Below are 22,436 nucleotides of genomic sequence, written 5' to 3'. Positions count from 1 at the left end.
ATTAAATGATTCTCTTCATCCTTGGTAATATTCTTTGCTCCAAAATCTACTTTGTCTGATATACACATTCTAGTTTTCTTTTGAATGGAATTAACATGGTATATCTTTTCCATCCTTTTAACCTATATGTGTTTTTATATTGAAAGTTCATTTCTAGTAGGTAGTTGTCCTGGCGATCACTGAGATCACCCCAGGTTTGATGATTGCTAGGAGGAGTCATGGAACTCAGCATATGGTTGTTTTTATGGCTTTGGTTACTAGAACAAAAAGGATACCGGAAAAAACAATCAGCAAAGAGAAAAAGTGCATGTTGTGAAGTCTGGAGGAAATCAATTACAGACGTCTAAGAGTCGTCTCCTGGTGGACCCTCAGGATACACTTAATTCTCTTTGTGAGAGTACTTGTGAATGTTGTCTGTGAGAAAGCTCTGCAGAGACACAGTGCCCAAGGTTTTTATTGGAGGCTGCTCATGGAGGCACCCTCAGCCTGGCACATGCAAAGATCCCAGACTCTCATAAGAAAAGCAAATGTTTAGTATGAACCACCATGTTTATACAGACAGTTTGGGCATAGTGAGTCATTCTCAATAGTCAGTGATTGGTGGGAACCCTTCCTAAATCTGAATTCCTGGATATCAGCCAAAGGCCAATTTTGAAAGCTGGACTTTGAAAGTATAGCTTTCTCAGGTCTGCTAAGTTAGCGATTTTCTGTGCAGCAGCATGTGACTGGTCTTGGGTTTTAGTCCAATCTTATCTCTGCTTCTTAATTAGGGTATTGAGACAATTTCTGTTTATTGTAATTACTTGCTTAGGTGTAAATCTGTCACCTTGCTGTTTGTTTTCTCTTTGTCCCATTTGTTCTTTGTTCCCTTTTTCTCTTTTTATGCTCTTCAAGGTTAATCAAGTGTTTTTATTATTCCATTCTGTGTTCTTTGTTGGTTTATAGCAGTGTATCTTTGTTGCATTTTAGTGGTTGCTTTAGGGTTTATAATATAAATATTAAATATATTATGGTTTTTCAAGTGATATTGTACCACTTAATGGATAATATAAAAACTAACACTGTACTTCCATTTCTCTCCTCCTAAGCTTTGTGCTATTGTTGTCATATATTTTACTTGTACATGTTACAAACTGCAAACCATATTGTTATTATTTTTGTTTAAACCATCAGTTATATTTTAAAGAGATATATATTTAAGGAGAAAAACTGTATTTATTTACCCATGTAATTAACATTTCTAGTATTCTTCATTCCTTTATGTAGATCCATATTTCCACCTAGTATCATTTTTCTTTTGCATTGAAAATTTTTGTTTAAACATTCCTTAGAGTGCGTGTCTATGGGTGATAACTTCTTTCAGCTTTTGTAGTCTAAAAAAGTGGGGTTTTTTGCCTTTGTTTTTGAAGGATATTTTCACTGGATATAGGATTCTAGATTGATGGTTTCTTCCTTTAGTACTTGAAAGGCAATGCTCTTCTTTCTTCCCATTTGAATTAGTTTCTGACCAGAAATCTACTTTCATCCTTATCTTAGTTCCTCTTCATGTAACATGTCTTTCTCTGGTTGCTTTTAGGCTTTTCTCCTTTGTCACTGGCTTTGTCAGTTTGTTTATGATATGCTGTAACGTATTTTTTCTTCATGTTTCTGTGCCAAAGTTCATGAATCTGCAAGGATCCGTGGGTTTCATCAAATTTGGAAAATTTTCAGTCGTTTTTCTTCAAATATTTTTTCTTTTCTTTTTTTTTTCAAATATTTTTTCTGTCCTTTCCGCTTTGGAGCGGGGAGAGTGGGGTGGATCCTGTAATGACATATATACTTGGCTGCTTGAAATTGTCCCACAGCTCACTGATGCTGGTTTTTTACTTTTAATTTTTTTCTGTTTCATTTTTGATTGTTGGTATGTTTTCAAGTTTACAGATCTTTTCTTCTGCAGTGCCTAATCTATTATCCCTGTGTGTTGTATTTTTCATCTCATACATTGTAGTTTTCATCTCCAGAAGTTCGATATGGGTCTTTCTTATATTATATCTCCCATGCAAGTTCTTCCAAATTTCCATCCAGAGTTTCCACTGAACTTTATTGTATATAGAGTACAGTTTTTATAACTGTTTTAAAGTCATCTGCTAGTTCTAACATTGTGTTAGTTACGAACTAATTTTGATTGATCGATTAATTGATTTCTTCATTATGAGTCATCATTTTGCCTTTTTTTTGCAAGCTTGGCAGTTTTTGGTTGAGTGTTCTGAATTTAACTTTGGGTCTTGGATTTTTTTTCATTCTATAAATAGTCATGGCTTTGTTCTGGGATGCGCTTACTTGAAAGCAGTTTCATCCTTTCAGATCTTTTTTGGAAGATTTTTTGGTTAGGACTAGAGCAGTGCTCAGTGTGAGGTTATTACTCCCCACTACAGAGGCAAGGCCCTGCTGTGTACTGTGTGTTCCTAATGTCCTGTGAATTATGCCTTTGTGAGTGCTGGGGGCTTTTCCTTCCCATCTTTCCATATGATTCCCTCCCCTACCACCCATATTTAGATAGTTTCCTTATACTTTTGTGCTAGTGAGTATCTGGCTGAATACTCGAGGAGGAACTTCTGTGGATCTCTGGAGCTCTTTCTGTGCAGCTTTCTCTTCTCTGGGAATGTGTCCTCCAAATTCTAGCTATGTTGGCCTCTCTGGACTCTCAGCTTCTTCTCAACTCAGGGAATCTGCTGACAGCTACTTGGGTTCTTCCTCCTCCTCCATGACTTGGATTCTGTCTCACGACAGGAAGCTGGGCAATCGTATGACCTACCTTACCTTTCAGGAACCGCAGCCCTTTGTTGACTGATGTTCATTCTCTTGAAAACTATCATTTTATATATTTGGTCTGCTTTTTGTTCCATCAGGAGAGTAAATTTGGTTCTTATTCCATCTTTGTTGGGATCAGAAATGCCACAAGTTGAATTTTGAATTAACAGTTATGTATATATAAAAAATAAACATTATAGAGGGTAATATGTGAATGTCAAGGACTTTCTGCCTGTTTTCTAGTGTATTATGCTGACTGAAGATTGTTGATAAAAATCAACAATTTTACAACAATTTTACAACAATCAAAAATTTTACAATTTTACAACAAAAAAAATTGTTGTAAAAATAGAAAAATATTTTGCAAAAGGACAAAAATTAGGCATGTATATATAATGCAGTTTACTGTGCATTATTCACATGTAGTTTAATTGTAACTTTTTGGATTCTCAGTAGCAAGTACATAATCCTTCTACCATTTAAAAAAGATTTTTAAAATGAATAAGCTATTTTTAGAACATTTTATGTTTGCAGTAACATTGAACAAAGTACGGAGAGTTCCCCTGTGTCCCAAAATGCACAACCTTCCCCGCTGTCAACATCCTGCACCACAGTGGTTACATTTGTTAAAATGGATGAGCCTGTATTAACATATCATTATCCTCCAAGCCCCATATTGCATTAGGGTTCACTCTAGATATGGTACATTCTGTGAGTTTGGACAAATATATACTGACAGTTATTCACCACTGTAATATCATACGCAGTTGTTTTGCTCCGTTCTCTACCTGTTCATCCCTCCCTCCCCCTTAAACCCTGGCAGTCACTGATCTTTTCACTGTCTCCACAGTTCTGCCTTTCCCAGAGTGTCACATAGTTGGAGTTTTATATCTATATATATAGTATGTTGCCTTTTCAGGTTGATAGTAACATTCACTTAAATTCCCTCCATGCCTTTTCATGACTTATTAACTCATCTCTCTTTTTTTAATCAGCAATAATATTCCATTGTCCTGATGTACAGCGATTTTATCTGCCTACAAAGGAAATCTTTGTTGCTTCCAAGTTTTGGCAGTTATATGTAGCTGCTGTAAATATCCTTGTGCAGTTTTTTGATGAACCTTCTGTCATTTTAAGTATTAGCGATAGTTAGAAACAAGGAGATTGGGTAAAATCTCAGGATGTTTTTAGTTTTTAAAAACTAACATTTAAAAAAAAATTAAAAAAAAAACTAACATTTAAAAAGTTCATATGAAGGAAATGATAGCATTAGATTTATTAAGAGTGACATTTAAAAAGTATAAATTTGGATTCTCATTGCTGAGAATAAGATGAGATTCTTTAATTTTAGGAGATTTCTGGTCCTTCTTTCTCAGTTTTAATATTGTAAATTAGTATCCTTTTATTTTAAAATTTTTTAAAATTTAATTTTTATTTTATATTGGAGTATAGTCGGAGAAGGCAATGACAACCCACTCCAGTACTCTTGTCTGGAAAATCCCATGGACAGAGGAGCCTGGTAGGCCGCAATCCATGGGGTCACTAAGAGTCAGACACGACTGAGCGACTTCACTTTCACTTTTCACTTTCATGCATTGGAGAAGGAACTGGCAACCCACTCCAGTGTTCTTGCCTGGAGAATCCCAGGGACGGGGGAGACTGGTGGGCTGCCGTCTGTGGGGTTGCACAGAGTCGGACACGACTGAAGTGACTTAGCAGCAGCATAGTTGATTTACAATTTTGTGTTTCAGGGATACAACAAAGTGATTAGGTTATATGGATATCCACCTATTTCGGATTCTTTTCCCATATAGATTATTACAAGTAATTGAGTTCCCTGTGCTGGACAGTATGTCCTTGTTGATTATCTGTTTTATATAGAGTATGTGTATTTATTAACCCCAAACTCCTCACGTAGCCCTGCCTGCCAGGTTTCCCCTTTGGTAACTGTAAGTCTGTTTCTGTTTTGTAAACAAGTTCACTTGTATATTTTTTTCGAGATTCCACATGTAAGTGATATCATATGATAGTTGTCTTTCTCTGACTTCACTTGGTGTGATAATCTCTAGATCCATCCATGCTGCTTCAAATGGCATTGTTTTATTCTTTTTTATGGCCGATTAGTGTTCCGTTGTATATAGGTACCACATCTTCTTTATCTGTTCTGTTGTTGATGGACATTTAGGTTGCTTCCATGCCTTGAGTATTGTAAATAATGCTCTAATGAGCATTGCGGTGCCTATATCTTTTTGAATTATGGTTTTCTGTGGGATTACTGGATCATATGGTGGTTCTATTTTTAGTTTTTTAAGGACCCTCCATAGTGTTCTCCATAGTAGTTATACCAATTTACATTCCCACCAACAGTGTAGGAGAGTTCTCTTTTTTCCACACCCTCTCTAGCATTTATTATTTGTAGACATTTTAACAATGGTCATTCTTACTGGTGCGAGGTGATATGTCATTATGGTTTTGATTTGCATTTCTCTGATAATGAGTGGTGTTGAGCATCTTTTCATGTGCTTTATGGCTATCTGTATGTCTTCTTTGGAGAAATGTCTGTTTAGGTCTTCTGCCCATTTTTTGGTTGGGTTATTTGGTTCTTTCATATAGAACTGCATGAGCTGTTTGTATATTTTTCAGATTAATCTCTTGTCAGTGTCATACTTTGCAAATATTTTTTTCCCGTTCCATTTAATTTTGTTTATGGTTTCCATTGTTGTGAAAAAGCTTTTAAGCTTAATTAGATCTGATTATTATTATTATTATTTTTATTACCCTAGAAGGTGGATAGAAAACAGTCTTGTGATTTATGTCAAAGAATTCTGCCTATGTTTTCCTCCAAGAGTTCTCTAGTGTCTGGTCTTACATTTAGATCTTTAATCCATTTTGAGTTAATTTTCATGTATGATGTTAGGGAGTGTTTTATTTCATTTTTCTTTTCTTTTTTTTTTTTTTACATGTAGCTGTCCAGTTTTCCCAGCACCATTTATTGAAGAGATTGTCTTTTCCCCATTGTATAGTTTTGCCTCCTTTGTCATAGGTTAATTGACAATAAGGGTTTGGGTTTATCTCTGGACTTTTCTATCATATTACATGGATTTATATTTCTGTTTTTGTGGCGGTACCATGCTATTTTGATGACTGTAGATTTGTTGGATAGTCTCAAATCAGGGAGCCTGATTCCTCTAGCTCCTTTTTCTTTCTCAGGATTGCTTTGGCTATTCTGGGTCTTTTTTGTTACCATATACATTAAAATTTTTTTTGTTCTGTGAAAAACGCCATTGGTCATTTAATAGAGATTGCATTGAATCTGTAAATTGCCTTGGGTAGTATAGTCATTTTGACAATATTGATTGTTCCAATCCAAGAACATGGTATAGCTTTCCATCCGTTTGTATCACCTTTGGTTTCTTTTATCAGTGTCTTTCAGAGTACAGGTCTTTTGCCTCTTTAGGTTTATTTTAGGTACTATATGCTTTTTGATGCGGTGGTAAAGGATTGTTTAATTTCTCTGTCTGATCTTTTGTTGTTAGTGTATATAGAATTGCAACAGATTTTTGTGTTTTGACTTTGTATCCTGTAACTTTACCAAACTCATTGAGCGCTAGTAGCATTCTGATGGCATCTTTAGGATTTTGTATGTATAGTATCATGTCATCTGCAATGGTGACAGTTTTACTTCTTTTCCAGTATGGATTCCTTTTATTTCTTTTTCTTCTCTGATTGCTGTATCTAAGACTTCCAAAACTCTGTTGAATAAAAGTGGCAAGAATGGACATCTTGTCTTGTTCCTGATTTTGGAGGAAATTCTTTTAGTTTTTCCCTGTTGAGAATGATGTTAGCTGTGGGTTTGTCATATATGGCCTTTGATTATGTTGAGGTAGGGTCCTTCTGTGCCCACTTTTTGGAGACTTGATCATAAATGGGTGTTGAATTTTGTCAAAAACTTTCTCCATCTATTGAGATGATCATATGGTTTTTATCTTTCAGTTTGTTAATATGGTTTATCACACTGATTGATTTGTGGTTATTGAATCCTTATATTAACCCCAGGATAAATCCCTCTTGATCATGGTGTATTATTCTTTTAATGTATTGTTGGATTTGGTTTGCTGAGAATTTTGTTGAGAATTTTTGCATCTATGCTCGTCAGTGATATTGGAGCCTGCAATTTCCTTTTTTTGTGTGTGTGGCGTCTTTGTCTGATTTAGGTGTCAGGACGATAGTGGCGTCATAGCATGAGTTTGGGAGTGTTCCTTCCTCAGCAATTTTTGGAAAGTTTCAGAGGTGTTAACTCTTCTCTAAATGTTTGATAGAATTTGCCTGTGAAGCCTTCTGGTCCTGGACTTTTGTTTGTTGGGAGTTTTAAAATCAGTTTTAATTTTCAGTTCAGTCGCTCAGTCATGTCGACTCTTTGCGACCCATGGACTGCAATATGCCAGGCTTCCCTGTCCATCACCAACGCCTGAAGTTTGCTCAAACTCATGTCCATCGAGTTGGTGATGCCGTCCAACCATCTCATCCTCTGTTGTCCCCTTCTCCTCCTGCCTTCAATCTTTCCCAGCATCAGGGTCTTTTCCAGTGAGTCAGTTCTTCCCATCAGGTGGCCAAAGTATTGGAGTTTCAGCTTCAGCATCATTCCTTCCAATGAATATTCAGGACTGATTTCCTTTAGGATGGACTGGTTTGATCTCCTTGCAGCCCAAGGAACTCTCAAGAGTCTTCTCCAATACCATAATACAAAGGCATCAATTCTTTGGCACTCAGCTTTCTTTATAGTCCATCTCTCACTGGGAAAACCATAGCTCTGACTAGAAGGACCTTTGTTGGCAAAGCAGTGTCTCTGCTTTTTAATATGCTGTCTAGGTTGGTCATAACATTTCTTCTAAGGAGCAAGCGTCTTTTAATTCCATGGCTGCAGTCACCATCTGCAGTGATTTTGGAGCCCAAGAAAATAAAGACTGTCACCGTTTCCATTGTCCCCATCTGTTTGCCATGAAGTGATGGGACTGGATGCCATGAGCTTAGTTTTTTGAATGTTGAGTTTTAAGCCAGCTTTTTCACTCTCCTCTTTCACTTTCATCAAGAGGTTCTTTAGTTCCTCTTTACTTTCTGCCGTAAGGATGGTGTCATTTGCGTATCTGAGGTTATTGATATTTCTCCTGGCAATCTTGGTTCAGCTTCTGCTTCTTCCAGCCCAACGTTTCTCATGATACACTCTGCATAGAAGTTAAATAAGCAGGGTGACAATATACAGCCTTGATGTACTCCTTTCCCAATTTGGAACCAGTCTGTTGTTTCATGTCTGGTTCTAACTGTTGCTTCTTGACCTGCATAGAGATTTCTCAGGAGGCAGGTCAGGTGGTCTGGTATTCCTATCTCTTGAAGAATTTTCCACAGTTTGTTGTGATCCACACAGTCAAAGGCTTTGGTGTAATCAATAAAGCAGAAGTAGATGTTTTTCTGTAACTCCCTTGCTTTTTCTATGATCCAACAGATGTTGGCAATTTGATCTCTGGTTCTTCTGCCTTTTCTAAATCCAATTTGAACATCTGGAAGTTCCTGGTTTACGTACTATTGGAGCCTGGCTTGGAGAATTTTGAGCAGGAGAATTGAGCATTTTAGGAATCAGTGACCATTTCAGGAATGTTTTGGGTTTTAGTTCTAGAAGGTCTTGTAGGTGTTCATAGAACCGTTCAACTTCAGCTTCTTTAACGTTACTAGAGGCAGTGATCAAGACCATCCCTGTTGTAACTTGTAACTGGTCTGTTTGTATTTTGTATTTCTTCTTGGTTCAGTCTTTGAAGGTTGTATATTTCTAAGAATTTGTCCATTTCTTCTAGGCTGTCCATTTCATTGACATATAGTTGCTTGTAGTAGTCTCTTATGATGCTTTGTATTTCTGCGGTGTCCATTATAACTTCCTTTTCATTTCTAACTTTATTGATGTGAATCGTCTTTTTTCTTAATGAGTCTGGCTAAAGATTTATCATTTTATCTTTTCAGAGAAGCAACTTTTAGTTTTATTGTTCTTTTCTGTTGTTTTCTTTGTCTCTATTTCATGTATTTCTGCTTCTCCTCTGATTGTTTGATTTCTTTCCTTCTACTAATTTTGGGTTTTGTTTGTTCTTCTTTCTCTAGTTACTTAATATACTTTTAAAATTAGTAATGATCATGTATTTAATACATTCATAGAAATTGCATTCATTTTATTTATGTATTTTTTTGGCTGTGCTAGATCTTCGTTGCTTTGCATAGGCTTTCTCTAGTTGTGGCAAGCGGGGGCTACTTTTTGTTGTGGTGCTTGAGCCTCTTATTATTACAGTGACTTCTCTTGTTGCAGAGTATAGGCTCTAGGCACACGGACTTCATTAGTTGTGGCCCAGAGGCTCAGTAGTTGGAACTTGTGGCCCCTAGTGTGTGCAGACTTACATAGTTGTGCCACACAGCCTCAGCAGTTGTGGCTTGTGGGCTCTAGAGTGTTGGCTCAGAGGCACACAGGCGTAGTTGCTGCACAGCATGTGGGATCTTCCCAGACCAGGGATCCAACCTGTGTCCCCTGTGGTGGCAGGCAGATTCCTATCCACTGCACCACTAAGGAAGTTCTGCATTAAGGAGGTATTAATTTTGAGTTAAAATTTTTTTTTTGGTCATTATATACTGGTAAAAATACATGGGCTGTGCAGCCAACTGGAGTGTGTTCAGATTTTGTGTAAAATGACATAGAGCAAGTAATTCAACCTCTCTAAGCCTTTGTTTCCTCAGCTAAGCTGTGGGGATATAAATATTGCCTAGCTCTTAGGATTGGGGTGAAAATTAAATAGGAATGCATATAAAGTATATGACATAGCACATCAGATGATCAGTAAATGATGGCTGTTTTGTCTTTTCTAAGATGCAGTATATGAGTTCATGGTATTTTTAGCTCCTTTTAATGTAGTAAATTATATTCTTAATGAAAGAATTTGAAATATTTAGGGAGTTAGACAAAATTTACTTCTTTATTCCCACATATAGAAATGGTTTATGTTGTGATTATTTTCATTAGAAGTTTGACGATGATGACATTTGTATTAACCGAATAGAGTGGTAGTAGTTAAGGAACCTTTTTCGTTTATGCTGTCACTTCCTAGGCTACCTACTGTAGTCTCTCCTGAGGAAATCTCACCCAGTGCCGTAGCTTCAGTTGGCAAATGAGTCTCACCCATCCGCCTGCTTGCTTGGCACATCCATTTGAGTGTATCGTAGACTTAAAGCTCAGTACCTCCAAACTCAGGGCATGATCTTCCCGTTCAAACTGTTATTTCTTCCAGTGGTGTTCACCATCTCAGAACATAGCTTAGCATTACATTCCCTTGGTCAGGCCAGAAATTTGAAAGTCACCCTCAGTTCTTCCTTTTCCCTGGTCCCCTTTTGACTAGTTCTTTCCCAGGCGTCTTGATTCTAACTGCTAAATACCTGTGAAACACTTTCCATCTTTCTCAGCCCCTGCTGTTGTCAGCACCATCTCTTACCTGGTTAACCGTGTCAGCCCTCTAACTGTTTCTTCACTTCTCCCATGCTTGTTTCCAGTTCTTTGTATACAGTATAGCCAGTGATGGTGACACTCTTCTGACTGAAAAATCATTGTGTCTTCACTTTGTTTTTAAGATAAGCTCTAGAACCTTAACATGTTCTTCATCACCCTGTGTAATTAATCAGTTTTTTCAGCTCTAACCGCATCCACTGTCCTTTTCCATCTCTGTTTCTTCCATTCTGGTCTCCTTGCATTTTTGCAAAATCTCCATTTTCTTTTTTGCCTTTTGCTGCCCATCTGTTTCTAACTCATGCTCATATATTAGATGGACTCTTCTGGAAAGCCTTCTTTGACCTCTTCCCCTTTCCTTCTTCCTTAGTTTTCTTGCCTTGATTATGTCCCTGACTCTCACGTAGAACTCTGTGTTTCTCATTCCCAACACTCATCTTGGTTATAATTATTTGGCTAATATGTCCTCCCCAAGATGACACATAGCATGAGATTAAAGATTGTGTTTGTCTTTATCATTGTGTCCCTGAATCATAGCACCATGCCAGACTCAGGTGTGTAGTATTTGTTAAATGAATTAATTTGCATATTTAGAAAATTTAAGTTGTATCTGTAATTACTTTTAATATATTGTCACTTCTTTTTGTTAATTCCCCCTATTCCTTACAGCTGTTACTTAAAACTTTTATTTTGAAATAACATACTTATTTCAGGATTAAGCTATTTGCTAGGTGTCATGTTGGTTGCTTGAAGTAAATTGTTTCATGTGATTCTTGCTTGTTTCATGTGATCAATGCAGAATAGTTATTCTTATCCTCATTTTACTATTGAGTTAATCTTTGGGTAGATAGTTTCTAAGGTCATATGTCGAAAAGTGGCAAATGTGTAGATTCACGTTGAGGTCTTTCTACTCTGGGACCTTTGTTCTTTTGCTGTAACTATACTACCTTCTCCAATTTAATGTCCGCATTAAGTAATTAACAAACATAAATTTCTTAGGATTAGCTAAAATGTTCGATTTTACATTTATCTCATTGGCTCTAGAACTTCAACAGTACTGTGCTCGTGTGCTACACAGTTCATGCTGTAATTGCTGATAATAAAGGAGAAATTTATATTAGAATAAACTTTAAATCCAGGCTAGAAATTGCATCACAGTGTCAAAAGAATTAATTTTAAGAGCTATTGTTCTGTAGCATCAGACTCTACAAAGTGATTGATTCTCTTCATTGTTTTCAGGGACTATTTTTGCATATGGACAAACTGGAACTGGGAAAACGTTTACCATGGAAGGTGTTCGAGCTGTTCCTGAACTTAGAGGAATCATTCCAAATTCCTTTGCTCACATATTTGGTCATATTGCAAAAGCAGAGGGTGATACGAGGTAAAATAATTATTTTCTAATATCGAGAAGTACAAACATAAGATGTACAACCTTTATAAACACGTTTTTAAAACGGTTCTAATAAATATTTCACTGTTTTCTTTACAGATTTTTGGTTCGAGTGTCTTATTTGGAAATATATAATGAAGAAGTTCGTGACCTTTTGGGCAAGGATCAGACACAGAGGTTAGAGGTAAGGATAATTGAAATTGGAGTACTTTCCAGAGCAAGAGAATGTGTACTGAATTAAGTTCTTTTTTGAACAAAAGGTACTCTTAATATTTTATTATTTTTGACCAGGAAACTTGGTAACATGCTTCAAAAATACAACTATTTTAAACACTTATGCATTGAAAAGTGTTGGTTCCTACCCTATTTCTCCCCACCCTAAGATAACCACTTTCGGTATCCTTTCAGTGTTATTTATGTAAATACAAATATAATTTTAGTTTTACTTTAAATGTAGCACCCTATATACATTGATCTGCACCTTTTTTTAAACTAAAATTTTTATTGAGATAAATTCACATGCAATTGTAAGAAATAATACAGAGGATTACCCTTTACACAGTTTTCCCCAGAGATAACATTTTACAAAGCTATAATGCAATATCATAATCGTGATATTGATCTTGATATAATCCACAGATATAATCTGTTTGAATCCATTGTTCAAATGCCCCAGTTTTTCTTGTAGTCATTTGTATTGTATACTGTTTTATCACATGTGTAGATGATTATATCCACTACTGCAACAAGGTACTAAATTGTTCCACATCAAAGATGCCCTTTTATAACCATATCCACCTCTCTGGTGACTACTCCCTTCTGTCCCCATCCCTAACCCCAACAACCCTAATCTGTTTTCCAGGGTTATGGTTTTGTCATTTCAAAAGTGTTACGTTGTAACTTTTTGGAATTGGCTTTTGTGACTTTGTATAACTCCCTAGAAATTCATCCAACTTGTTGCATGTATCAGTTACTCATTCCTTTTTATGTCTGAGTAATATTGCCTGGTGTGTTTAACCATTCACCTGCTGAAGGACAGCCATTCACCTGCTATGTACAGTTTGGGGCTGTTAGGAGTAAAGCTGCTATGAACATTCATGCATAGATTTTTATGCAAACATAAGTTTTCATTCTCTGGTGTGAATGCCCAAGATACTCCAGAATTTAAAGTCAGAAGTTGTGGGCTTTTTTTTAAAATTTAATGAATGAATTAATTTTTGGCTGCGCTCGGTCTTCGTTGCTGTGCATGGACTTTCTCTAACTGTGGCAGGTGGGAGCTACTCTCTGTTGCTGTGTGTGGGGTTCTCACTGTGGTGGCTTCTCTCGTTGCAGAGGACGGGTTCTGGGGTGCCTGGGCTCAGTAGCTGCAGCTCAGGGGCTTGGTGGTTGCAGCTTGTGGGCTGTAGTGCCTGGGCTCCGTAGTTGCGGCACATGGGCTTAGTTGCTCTGTGGCATGTGGAGTCTGCCTGGACCAGGGATCAAGCCCACGTCCCCTGCATTGGCACGCGGACTCTTTATTAAGTTTTTACAGTGTCAGAAATGTAGGTATTAATACAAATTATGAATGTTGTCACAGATATTTGTGCTTTTAATCTTTCTTTCACCTGAAGGAAAAACCAGACTTTGTGATTGAGAAACTCTGGTTTGTATACTTTTGGGTAATATATTGGCACTACTGTAATCCTACATCTTAGAGAAAGGGAATGTGAGATTATATACATAACTATCAGATAATCACAGAAATTGTGGATTGGTTCATTAATAGCTGATTCACATTCAGTATTTTTTCTTTTTTCCCTCAAACTTTAAACTTTTATTTTGTGTTGGGGTATAGCCAATTAACAATGTTGTGGTAGCTTCAGGTGAACAGCGAAGGGACTCAGGCTCCATTCTTCCTCAAATCATTATTTTTTAAATTGAGATGTAATTTACATCCGTAATATTCGTCCTTTTAAAGTGTACAATTTAGTGACTCTTTGTATATTCAGAAAGTTATGCAAGCATCACTACTATCTAATTCTAGAACATTTTCATTATTCCTGAGGAAACTCCATGCCCATTAGGTGTCACTCTGCATTCCTCTTCTCCCTCCTGGTAACCAGTAACTTTCTGTCTCTATGAATTTGCCTATTCTGGACATTTCATTTAAATGAAGTCATACAATTGTGGTCTTTTGTGTCTGGCTTCTTTCACTTTTTATGATGTTTTCAAGATCCATTCATGTTGTAGCATGAATCAGTATTTCATTTTTCCTTTTAACATCTTGTAAAAGTTTTTGTATGAATACAAGCATACCTCACGTTATAGTGCTTCACTTTATTATATTTGTTGATACTGTTTTTTTTTTTTTTTTTTTAACAAATGAAGGTTTGTGGCAACCCTGCATGGAACAAGTCTGTGCAGCTCTGTATTTCCAACAGTATTTGCTTAATTAATTCATGTGTCTGTGTCACATTTTGGTAATTCTTGCAGTATTTTAAACTTTCCACCAGCAAAAAGATTGTGACTGACTGAAGGCTCAGATGATGGTTAACATTTCTTTTAGCAATAAAATATTTTAAAATTAAGGTACAAACATGTTTTAAACATAATAGTCTATGGATGGTATAATGTAAATATAACTTTTATATCCACTGAGGAAACAAAAATTCATGGTACTCTTTATTGTGGTAATCTGGAACTGAACCTGCAGTATCTTTGAACTGTATATTTTTAAAGTTCTCTTGGTTATATATCAACGAATGCAGTCATTAGATAATATGGTAATTCTACTTTTAGATTCTGCCAGACTGTTTCCCACAGTGGCTGTACCATTTTACGTTCCTATCAGTAATGTATGAGGAGTCCAGTTTTTCCATATCCTTATTGACACTTGTTATTGTCATTTATTACAGCCATTTTAGTGGGTATGAAGTGTTATCTCATTTGTGGAGTCTAGTTTTTCCATATCCTCATCAAGACTTGTTATTGTCATTTTTTATAGCGATTTTAGTATAAAGTGGTATCTCATTTGTGGGCTTGATTTCCATTTCCCTGATGGCTAATGACATTGAACATCTTTTTACACCATCTGTGTGTCTTCTTTGGAGAAATTTCAGTTCAGATCCATTGTTCATTTTTAATTGGCTCTTTATTTTTTTATTAAATATTAATAATTTTTTATATGGAGCTTCCCTGGTGACTCAGTGACAAAGAATCCACCTGCCAATGCAGGAGGTGTGGGTTAGATTCTTGGGTCAGGAAGATCCCTTGGAGCAGGAAATGGCAGCCCACCCCAGTATTGTTGCTTGGGAATTCCCATGGATAGAGGAGCCTGGAGGGCGATGGTTTGTGTGGGTCGCAAAAGAGTTGGACATGACTTAGTGACTAAACAATTCTTTATATGTTCTAAGTGCAAGCTTGTTAACAGATAATAGGAATTTACAAAAATATTCTCTTATGGATTGTCTTTTTACGTTTTAGATGGTGTCCTTTTGGAGCATAAAAGTTTAAAATTTTGATCATATTTGCTTTATCTACATTTAGTTTTGTTTCTTGTGTTTTTTGGTGTTGTATCTAAGAAATCATTGCTTCATCCAAGGTCACAAAGATTTATGCCTTTGTTATCTTCCTAAGAGTTTTATAGTTATTTAGGTCTTTGGTTCGTTTTGAGTTAATTTTTTATATGCCTTGTGAGTTAGAGGATCAGCTTCACTCTTGCATACAGATATCCGGTTGTCTCAGAACCATTTTAATGTTTTTTTGTAACTGCGCGATGTGTGGGGTCTTAGCTCCCCAACCGGGGATCCATCCCATGCCCCCTGAGGTGGAAGTGCAGAATCTTAACCACTAGACCGCCAGGAAAGTCCTTCAGCACCATTTATTGAAAAGACTTTTCCCCCATCATTGTACTTTGCTTTTTTTTTTTTTTCAAATTGAGCAATGAATTGTGACAGTCTTTCCATGTGAGTAAAGAGAAATGCTTCTTCATTTTTTTGTCTTTTTTTTCCCTTTCTGCCTCATAGTATCTTTAGTATGGACATAACTTTTAGTTTGCTTAGCCACCCCGCTATTGATAAACAGTTGGGTTGTTTAAAATCTTTTGCTCTTACAAACAGTTCTGTACCAAATAACCTTGTAATTATACCATTTCATATATGTGCAGGCTTGTCTGAGGATAGATTCCTGAAACAGGATTGCTGAATCGAGTGGTAGATGACTAGTAATTATTGCCAAATATATTAAAATTGTGGTGTATAAGACAAAAGGTTAGCCTTTAAAATATTGGAATTTTGATTGGAATTGTATTGTCAATAATTAGAGAATAATGTGTTTAGAATAACAATAGAATAGAATATAGAATCGTGGCAGCCTCTATTGTAGAACAGTGTGGAGTATACTGAGAATAACAGTAGAATAATAGAATAACTATTATTAAGAAGCTCTTATAATGCAGCAATAGGCATTTAGTGTAGTAAATGATGGTAGCAGTACATATTTTATTTCATTTAACCTTTCAGCAGTTCAATTTTGTTAATGTAAAAAAATGAAACCTAGAGGAATTTCCTGACTTGCTTGGGTTAAGGTAAATGGATTAAGGATTAAAGGGTGATTTCTGAGGTTTTAACACCTTAGCTTGAATATTGGCTCTGATCTCTTAAGCAGGTTACTTACCCTCTATGAGCCTTAGGTTTGCCACATGAACATGGAAATAATAGTATCTACTTTATAGGATTATTGCCAAAGATAACAAAGATTATTGCTTGACACATAATAAAATATTTAATAAATTTCAGCTTTTTAAAAAAAATTTACTATATGAACTGAACTTTTGGAGCAATATGTTACAGGCTTAGGTGTTAATATTATTTGAATTTGTTGGACCTTATTGAAGACTTAATCCATAATGATGTATAGACAACAAATATACAGATAAGTTTCTTTTTTTTGGTCATCTTTGGTTTTGATGGATCCCTTAATTCTATGCTTTTTACCTTTTAAATGTTTGTTATTTGTACAGATTATTAGAATAAAAACCATTTGGAAAGAACATTTCCATTTTTATAATAGTAATTATAGATCACATTTATTCTCAGAAACAGTCTTGTCAGTGTTTCTCAAGTACAGTAGAACCAGTGTTCCTTTTTTATAACATATATTTTATAATGCCCCTTTGATTATCCTGAAATAAAATTCATAGATGATAAAATCTATCTACACACATAATTTTAAAGATATCAAGGTACTGTCCAATTATAATTTACTTTTAAAAAGTACTGGTATTTCAATATATAATATAAATGCTTACATGTGATCATACTCAATGACATATATAAATAGAGGCATATTTAAATCATTATGACTGCAATACCCACAAATGCAGACTGTTACAAGTATGTTGAATTGGTAATCTAAACACCTTGTTTGGTGTTACTCAATGACACGGTCCTTTACAGTAGTATCTAGCTCTTGGCAGAGTTCTGAGGAAAATAAAGTAGTTCTTTCCTCAGTTTTCCTGCATTCCTATATTATTATTACCAAGGGAAAGCACTTTGTCTTTATATGTAGAGTAGAGTTAGGATCTAAATTTAGATAATTAAATTAATAAGTTGTTTTTTTCACCCATCTGACTATCTGGTAGGACATTCAAAGTTGCATGGGACCATTCATGATTGTGACCATCCTACCTACTTCAGGGTGTTCAATATCCCAGTCTCCTGCCTGCAAATACTAATAGTTTCCTTAACTGAACCAGAAACTCCCCCTCAAGTTTCTAAAACAGTCTGGTCAGGGGAGTAGCTGCCTTCATTGAGATCTATTGTTTTGGTGTCACAAGCTATTTGTTATACAAATTAAATTTCTTTGTTTTTATGATGAAAATTCTTTGCTAGAATTACCATCCAATTTTTAAGAGCTTTCATAAACAACTAGTAGTCATAGACAGTAATATATAACACTCACATTCACATGCCTCACTTCTAGATGAACTTGCCAGCTCTGACAGCCTCTTGACTGAATTTAAACTGTTAGTTTCTATGAGTGTCTAAGACTACATTTAAGTTACCAGGACTCTAACAAAGGTAAAGACCAGGGTCCTCTAATGAGGATCAGTGTCAGGGGTGTCTCTGAGAATGATTAATCCTTTCATTTCCTTTCTCTCCTTATGGTGGGGTCTCCTCCCAAATCAGGTCCAGGATCCCCTAATGAGGGTGGAAACCAGAGAGGAAACAGAATTCACACTCATGTACTGAGACTCCCAAGATAAAAGTCAAGTTCATTTTGATGCAATGCCATAGAAACCTTTACATAAGGAATTTTATCCCATTTTCTTTCCCTTTTACAAAACAGTTCTAGTTGAATGTAGGTGTTATAGTCTACAGACAATTGAGGGGTCATTGTTCATCAGAGCCTAAAGAATACTGGGGCCATGTGGTGTTACAGTTAAATATCATTGTCTTTCTTTTCATGGGAGTACAACTTAAGATCTTCCAGGTTTGCAAAATATACCTTAGGGAACTACAAGATGGAACATAGCTTTCATTACCCATTGTTCTTTCACATGACTGATGTTACCAGAAACAGACTAGCAGATCCGTGTCTGGAGTCTTCTCAGGGTCAGTTACCTGGCATGAGAATAGGGGTGCAGATGAGCCTTGCTGTAACAGGGAGTTTCTCGATCACTGCTCAGGCGGTGCTGGACAACGAAGGGACTCTTTGATCTGGAAAGGAAAGTCCAATTAAAGTGGTAGTGTGCTCAAAACCAGGTGACAGAGTCCTACACCTCCCCCCCTCCCCAAAGTAAAATTCCAGTCAGGGCAGCCCACTAGGGAAGAATGCCCTGGACATGAGTGGTTGCACCACTTACTAGAGATCTCTTACAGACCAGGACCAGAACCTTGTTTCTTTACCAGGGCATTGAAAACACTGCAGGCCATTGATGCCATTAGTGGTAAACACTTGGGGTGTCCCTGAGACAGAAGTGCTCAGGCACCAGGTGGACAAGATCTGAGTGCCACTGTCAGTCGGGGGTTGATGTACAGTGGATGAGATGCCTCTCAAGATGGCTGTGCCTTCATGGTCACCAAAATTGTTACTGAATCAAACTTAGATCTGCTTGCCTATCACACAGCAAGGCCAATCTATTGACAGGGGTTTGTGTTGAGGGAAAGTACAGTGTTTTATTGCATGGTGCCAAGCAAGGAGAACGAACAACTCATGCTCAAAAGGCACAAACTCCCTAATGACTGTTTTTTGGGGAAGGTTTTTTTTAATTTGGCTGCCTGGGGTCCTAGTTGTGGCATGTGGGATCTTCTTTGCAGCGCACAGACTCTCTGGTTGCTGAACTTGGGCTTAGCTGCCCCGCGGCATGTGGGATCTTAGTTCCTTTACCAGGGATCAAACTCGTGTCACCTGCATTGCAGGGCATATTCATAACCACTGGACCACTAGGGAAGTCCTCAGGAAAGGATTTTTAAAGGCAACATTTGGGTTGAGGGTTGCAGGGTGCTTCACTTTCTTCTGATTGGTTGGTGGTAAGTTAACAGGATGACGTTTTAGGAATCTTAATCATTAACCCTAGTTTAGTCCAGTCTGGGGTCTAGTGCTTGTGGTCAGCATGTAGTCGTCATCGTCAAGCTGGATAGGGGTCTTAGTTTCTGCAGAACAGTTGTAAGATATGCATGAGATTGTTGAATATATTCCTCGAGGAGGAACTAGGACTCTGATTATAGATGAACTATTGTTTCAACTACAAAGAGCAATTTCTTGGCTTTTTCTTTGATTTTGTATTCCTTCCCTTCCTTAATTAGTGACTGCTTGACTCTGCTCTTTGGAATTCAGAAAAGGCTTAGCAGACTACATCCTTTCTGTACAAACAAGAAAGGAACATGGAGTGGCTTTTGTACATGGGAGGGTCCCACAGGGTTCTGTCTTTTTCAACTTTTTTCTTTTGTATTGGAGTGTGGTTGATTTACAGTGTTGTGTTAGTTCCAGGTGTAGTAGTGTAGTAGTAGTGAAGTCGCCCAGTCATGTCCGACTCTTTGCGACCCTGTGGACTGTAGCCTCCCAGGCTTCTCTGTCCATGGGATTCTCCAGGCAAGAATGCTAGAATGGGTTGCCATTTCCTTCTCCAAACAGCAAAGTAATTAGTTGTACATGTATCTATTCTTTTTCAAGTTATCTTTCCATTTAGCTTATTACAGAATGTTGAGTAGAGCTCCCTGGGTCCTTGTTGGTTATCTGTTTTAAATATATTAGTGGGTATGTGTCAGTCTGAAACATTTAATTTATCCTTTCCACCCCGCCCCCCAGCTTTTCCATTTTGGTAACCATAAGTTTGTTTTTGAAGTCTGAGAGTCTCTTTCTGTTTTGTAAATACATTCATCTGTACCTTTTTTTCCTTTTTTTTTTTTTATTTTATAATATTCTGCATGTAAGCAAATGTATTTGTCTTTCTCTGACTTACTCAACTTAGTGTGATAATCTCTGGTTTCATCCATGTTGCTGCAAATGGCATTTCATTTTTTTTAACGGCTGAATAATTTTCCATTGTACAAGTGTACCACATCTTTTTTAATCCATTCCTCTGTTGATGGACATTCAGGTTGCTTCCATGTCTTGGCAGTTGTAAAAGTGCTGCAGTGAACAGTGGAGTGCATATATCTTCTCAAGTGCCCAGGAGTGGGACTGCTGGATCATATGGTAGTTTTTTTCTTCTTCCGTTTATTTATTTGGCTGTGCTGGGTCTTTATTGCTGTGTGCGGGCTTTCCCTAGTTGCAGTGGGCAGGCTTCTCATTGCAGTGCTTTCTCTTGTTGTGGAGTATGGGCTCTAGGGTACATGGACTTTATTAGTTGTGGCGCTCAGGCCTAGTTGCCCCACAGCATATGGATTCTTCCCAGACCAGGGATCAAACCTGTGTCCGCTCTGGGAGGTGGATTCTCAACCACTGTACCACCAAGAAGTCCCATATGGTAGTTCTGTATTAGTTCTTTAAGGAATCTCCATACTGTTCTCCATAGTGGCTGTACCAATTTACTTCTCCACGAACAGTGTACAAGGGGGTTGCCTTTTCTCCATGCCCTCACCAGCATTTGTTATTTGTCGACTTTTTGATGATGGCCATTCTGAGGATGTAAGGTGATATTTCATTGTAGTTTTGATTTGCATTTCTTTAATGTTGGATATCTTTCAATGTACTTCTTGGCCATCTGTGAGTCTTCTTTGGAAAAATATCTATTTAGGCCTTTGCCCATTTTTTTATTGGATTGCTAATTTTTTTGTTACTGAGCTGCATGAACTGTTTGTATATTTTGGAGGTTAATGCCTTGTTGGTGGCATACTTTGTAAATATCTTCTCCCTTTCTGTGGATAGTCTATTTGTTTCGTTTATGGTTTCCTTTGCTATGCAAAAGCTTTTACATTTAATTAGGTTCCATTTGTTTGTTTTTGTTTTCATTTTCATTACTCTGGGAGGTGGATTGAAAAAGATCTCTCGAGCTCCTGTTACCAGCCTCGAGGTTCTCGCGAGATCCGCCTCCTCAATACCAAGCGCCTGTGTCTGGCAGAGCCGGTGTGAGACGAAGAGACAATCCTTCCCAGCCGCCAGGATAATCAAGAGTTTTGGCCGGACCTTCGAGCACACACCGAGATAGTGAGGAGCCAGACGAAAAGCACAGACTATGGCGCTGAAACGGATTAATAAGGAACTTAGTGATTTGGCCCGTGACCCTCCAGCACAATGTTCTGCAGGTCCAGTTGGGGATGATATGTTTCATTGGCAAGCCACTATTATGGGACCTAATGACAGCCCATATCAAGGCGGTGTATTCTTTTTGACAATTCATTTTCCTACAGACTACCCCTTCAAACCACCTAAGGTTGCATTTACAACAAGAATTTATCATCCAAATATTAACAGTAATGGCAGCATTTGTCTCGATATTCTAAGATCACAGTGGTCTCCTGCTTTAACTATTTCTAAAGTTCTTTTATCCATTTGTTCACTGCTGTGTGATCCAAACCCAGATGACCCCCTAGTGCCAGAGATTGCACGGATCTATAAAACAGACAGAGATAAGTACAACAGAATATCTCGGGAATGGACTCAGAAGTTTGCCATGTGATGCTACCTTAAAGTCAGAATAACCTGCATTATAGCTGGAATAAACTTTAAATTACTGTTCCTTTTTTGATTTTCTTATCCGGCTGCTCCCCTATCAGACCTCATCTTTTTTAATTTTATTTTTTGTTTACCTCCCTCCATTCATTCACATGCTCATCTGAGAAGACTTAAGTTCTTCCAGCTTTGGACAATAACTGCTTTTAGAAACTGTAAAGTAGTTACAAGAGAACAGTTGCCCAAGATTCAGAATTTTTAAAAAAAAATGGAGCATGTGTATTATGTGGCCAATGTCTTCACTCTAACTTGGTTATGAGACTAAAACCATTCCTCACTGCTCTAACATGCTGAAGAATCATCTGAGAGGGAGGGAGATGGATGCTGAGTTGTCACATCAAAGGAAGCAGCATTATTCTAGCAGCATCCATTCTTGTTTAAGCCTTCCACTGTTAGAGATTTGAGGTTACATGATATACTTTGTGCTCATAACTGATATGGCTGGAGAATTGGTATTGAATTTATAGCATCAGCAGAATAGAAAATGTGATGTATTTTATGCATGTCAATAAAGGAATGACCTGTTCTTGTTCTACAGAGAATGGAAATTGGAAGTCAAACACCCTTTGT

At 37.1% G+C, this 22,436-nt stretch overlaps 2 protein-coding genes across 4 annotated transcripts in view; both read left to right on the top strand.

Annotated features, from left to right (window-relative positions):
- Positions 1–22,436, top strand: part of KIF3A (kinesin family member 3A) — a 92,600-nt gene that overhangs the window by 12,257 nt on the left and 57,907 nt on the right. For all 3 annotated transcript variants that reach the window (XM_010863603.1, XM_010863604.1, XM_010863602.1), the window contains exons 3-4: positions 11,558–11,702; positions 11,811–11,895. In XM_010863603.1, coding sequence (XP_010861905.1) covers positions 11,558–11,702; positions 11,811–11,895 — 230 coding nt within the window. The remainder of the gene's footprint in view (positions 1–11,557; positions 11,703–11,810; positions 11,896–22,436) is intronic.
- On the top strand, positions 21,169–21,873 carry LOC105005565 (ubiquitin-conjugating enzyme E2 D3). Its single transcript, XM_010863601.1, has one exon. The coding sequence runs from the start codon at positions 21,370–21,372 to the stop codon at positions 21,811–21,813; it is 444 nt and encodes a 147-aa protein (XP_010861903.1). The 5' UTR covers positions 21,169–21,369; the 3' UTR covers positions 21,814–21,873.

The sequence above is a fragment of the Bison bison genome, unplaced genomic scaffold (assembly GCF_000754665.1).
Source record: "Bison bison bison isolate TAMUID 2011002044 unplaced genomic scaffold, Bison_UMD1.0 scf7180017864492, whole genome shotgun sequence".
In the NCBI taxonomy this organism is placed as follows: Eukaryota; Metazoa; Chordata; class Mammalia; order Artiodactyla; family Bovidae; genus Bison; species Bison bison.
Note: the sequence above shows the minus strand (reverse complement) of the source record. Positions and strands in the feature narration are given on the sequence as shown.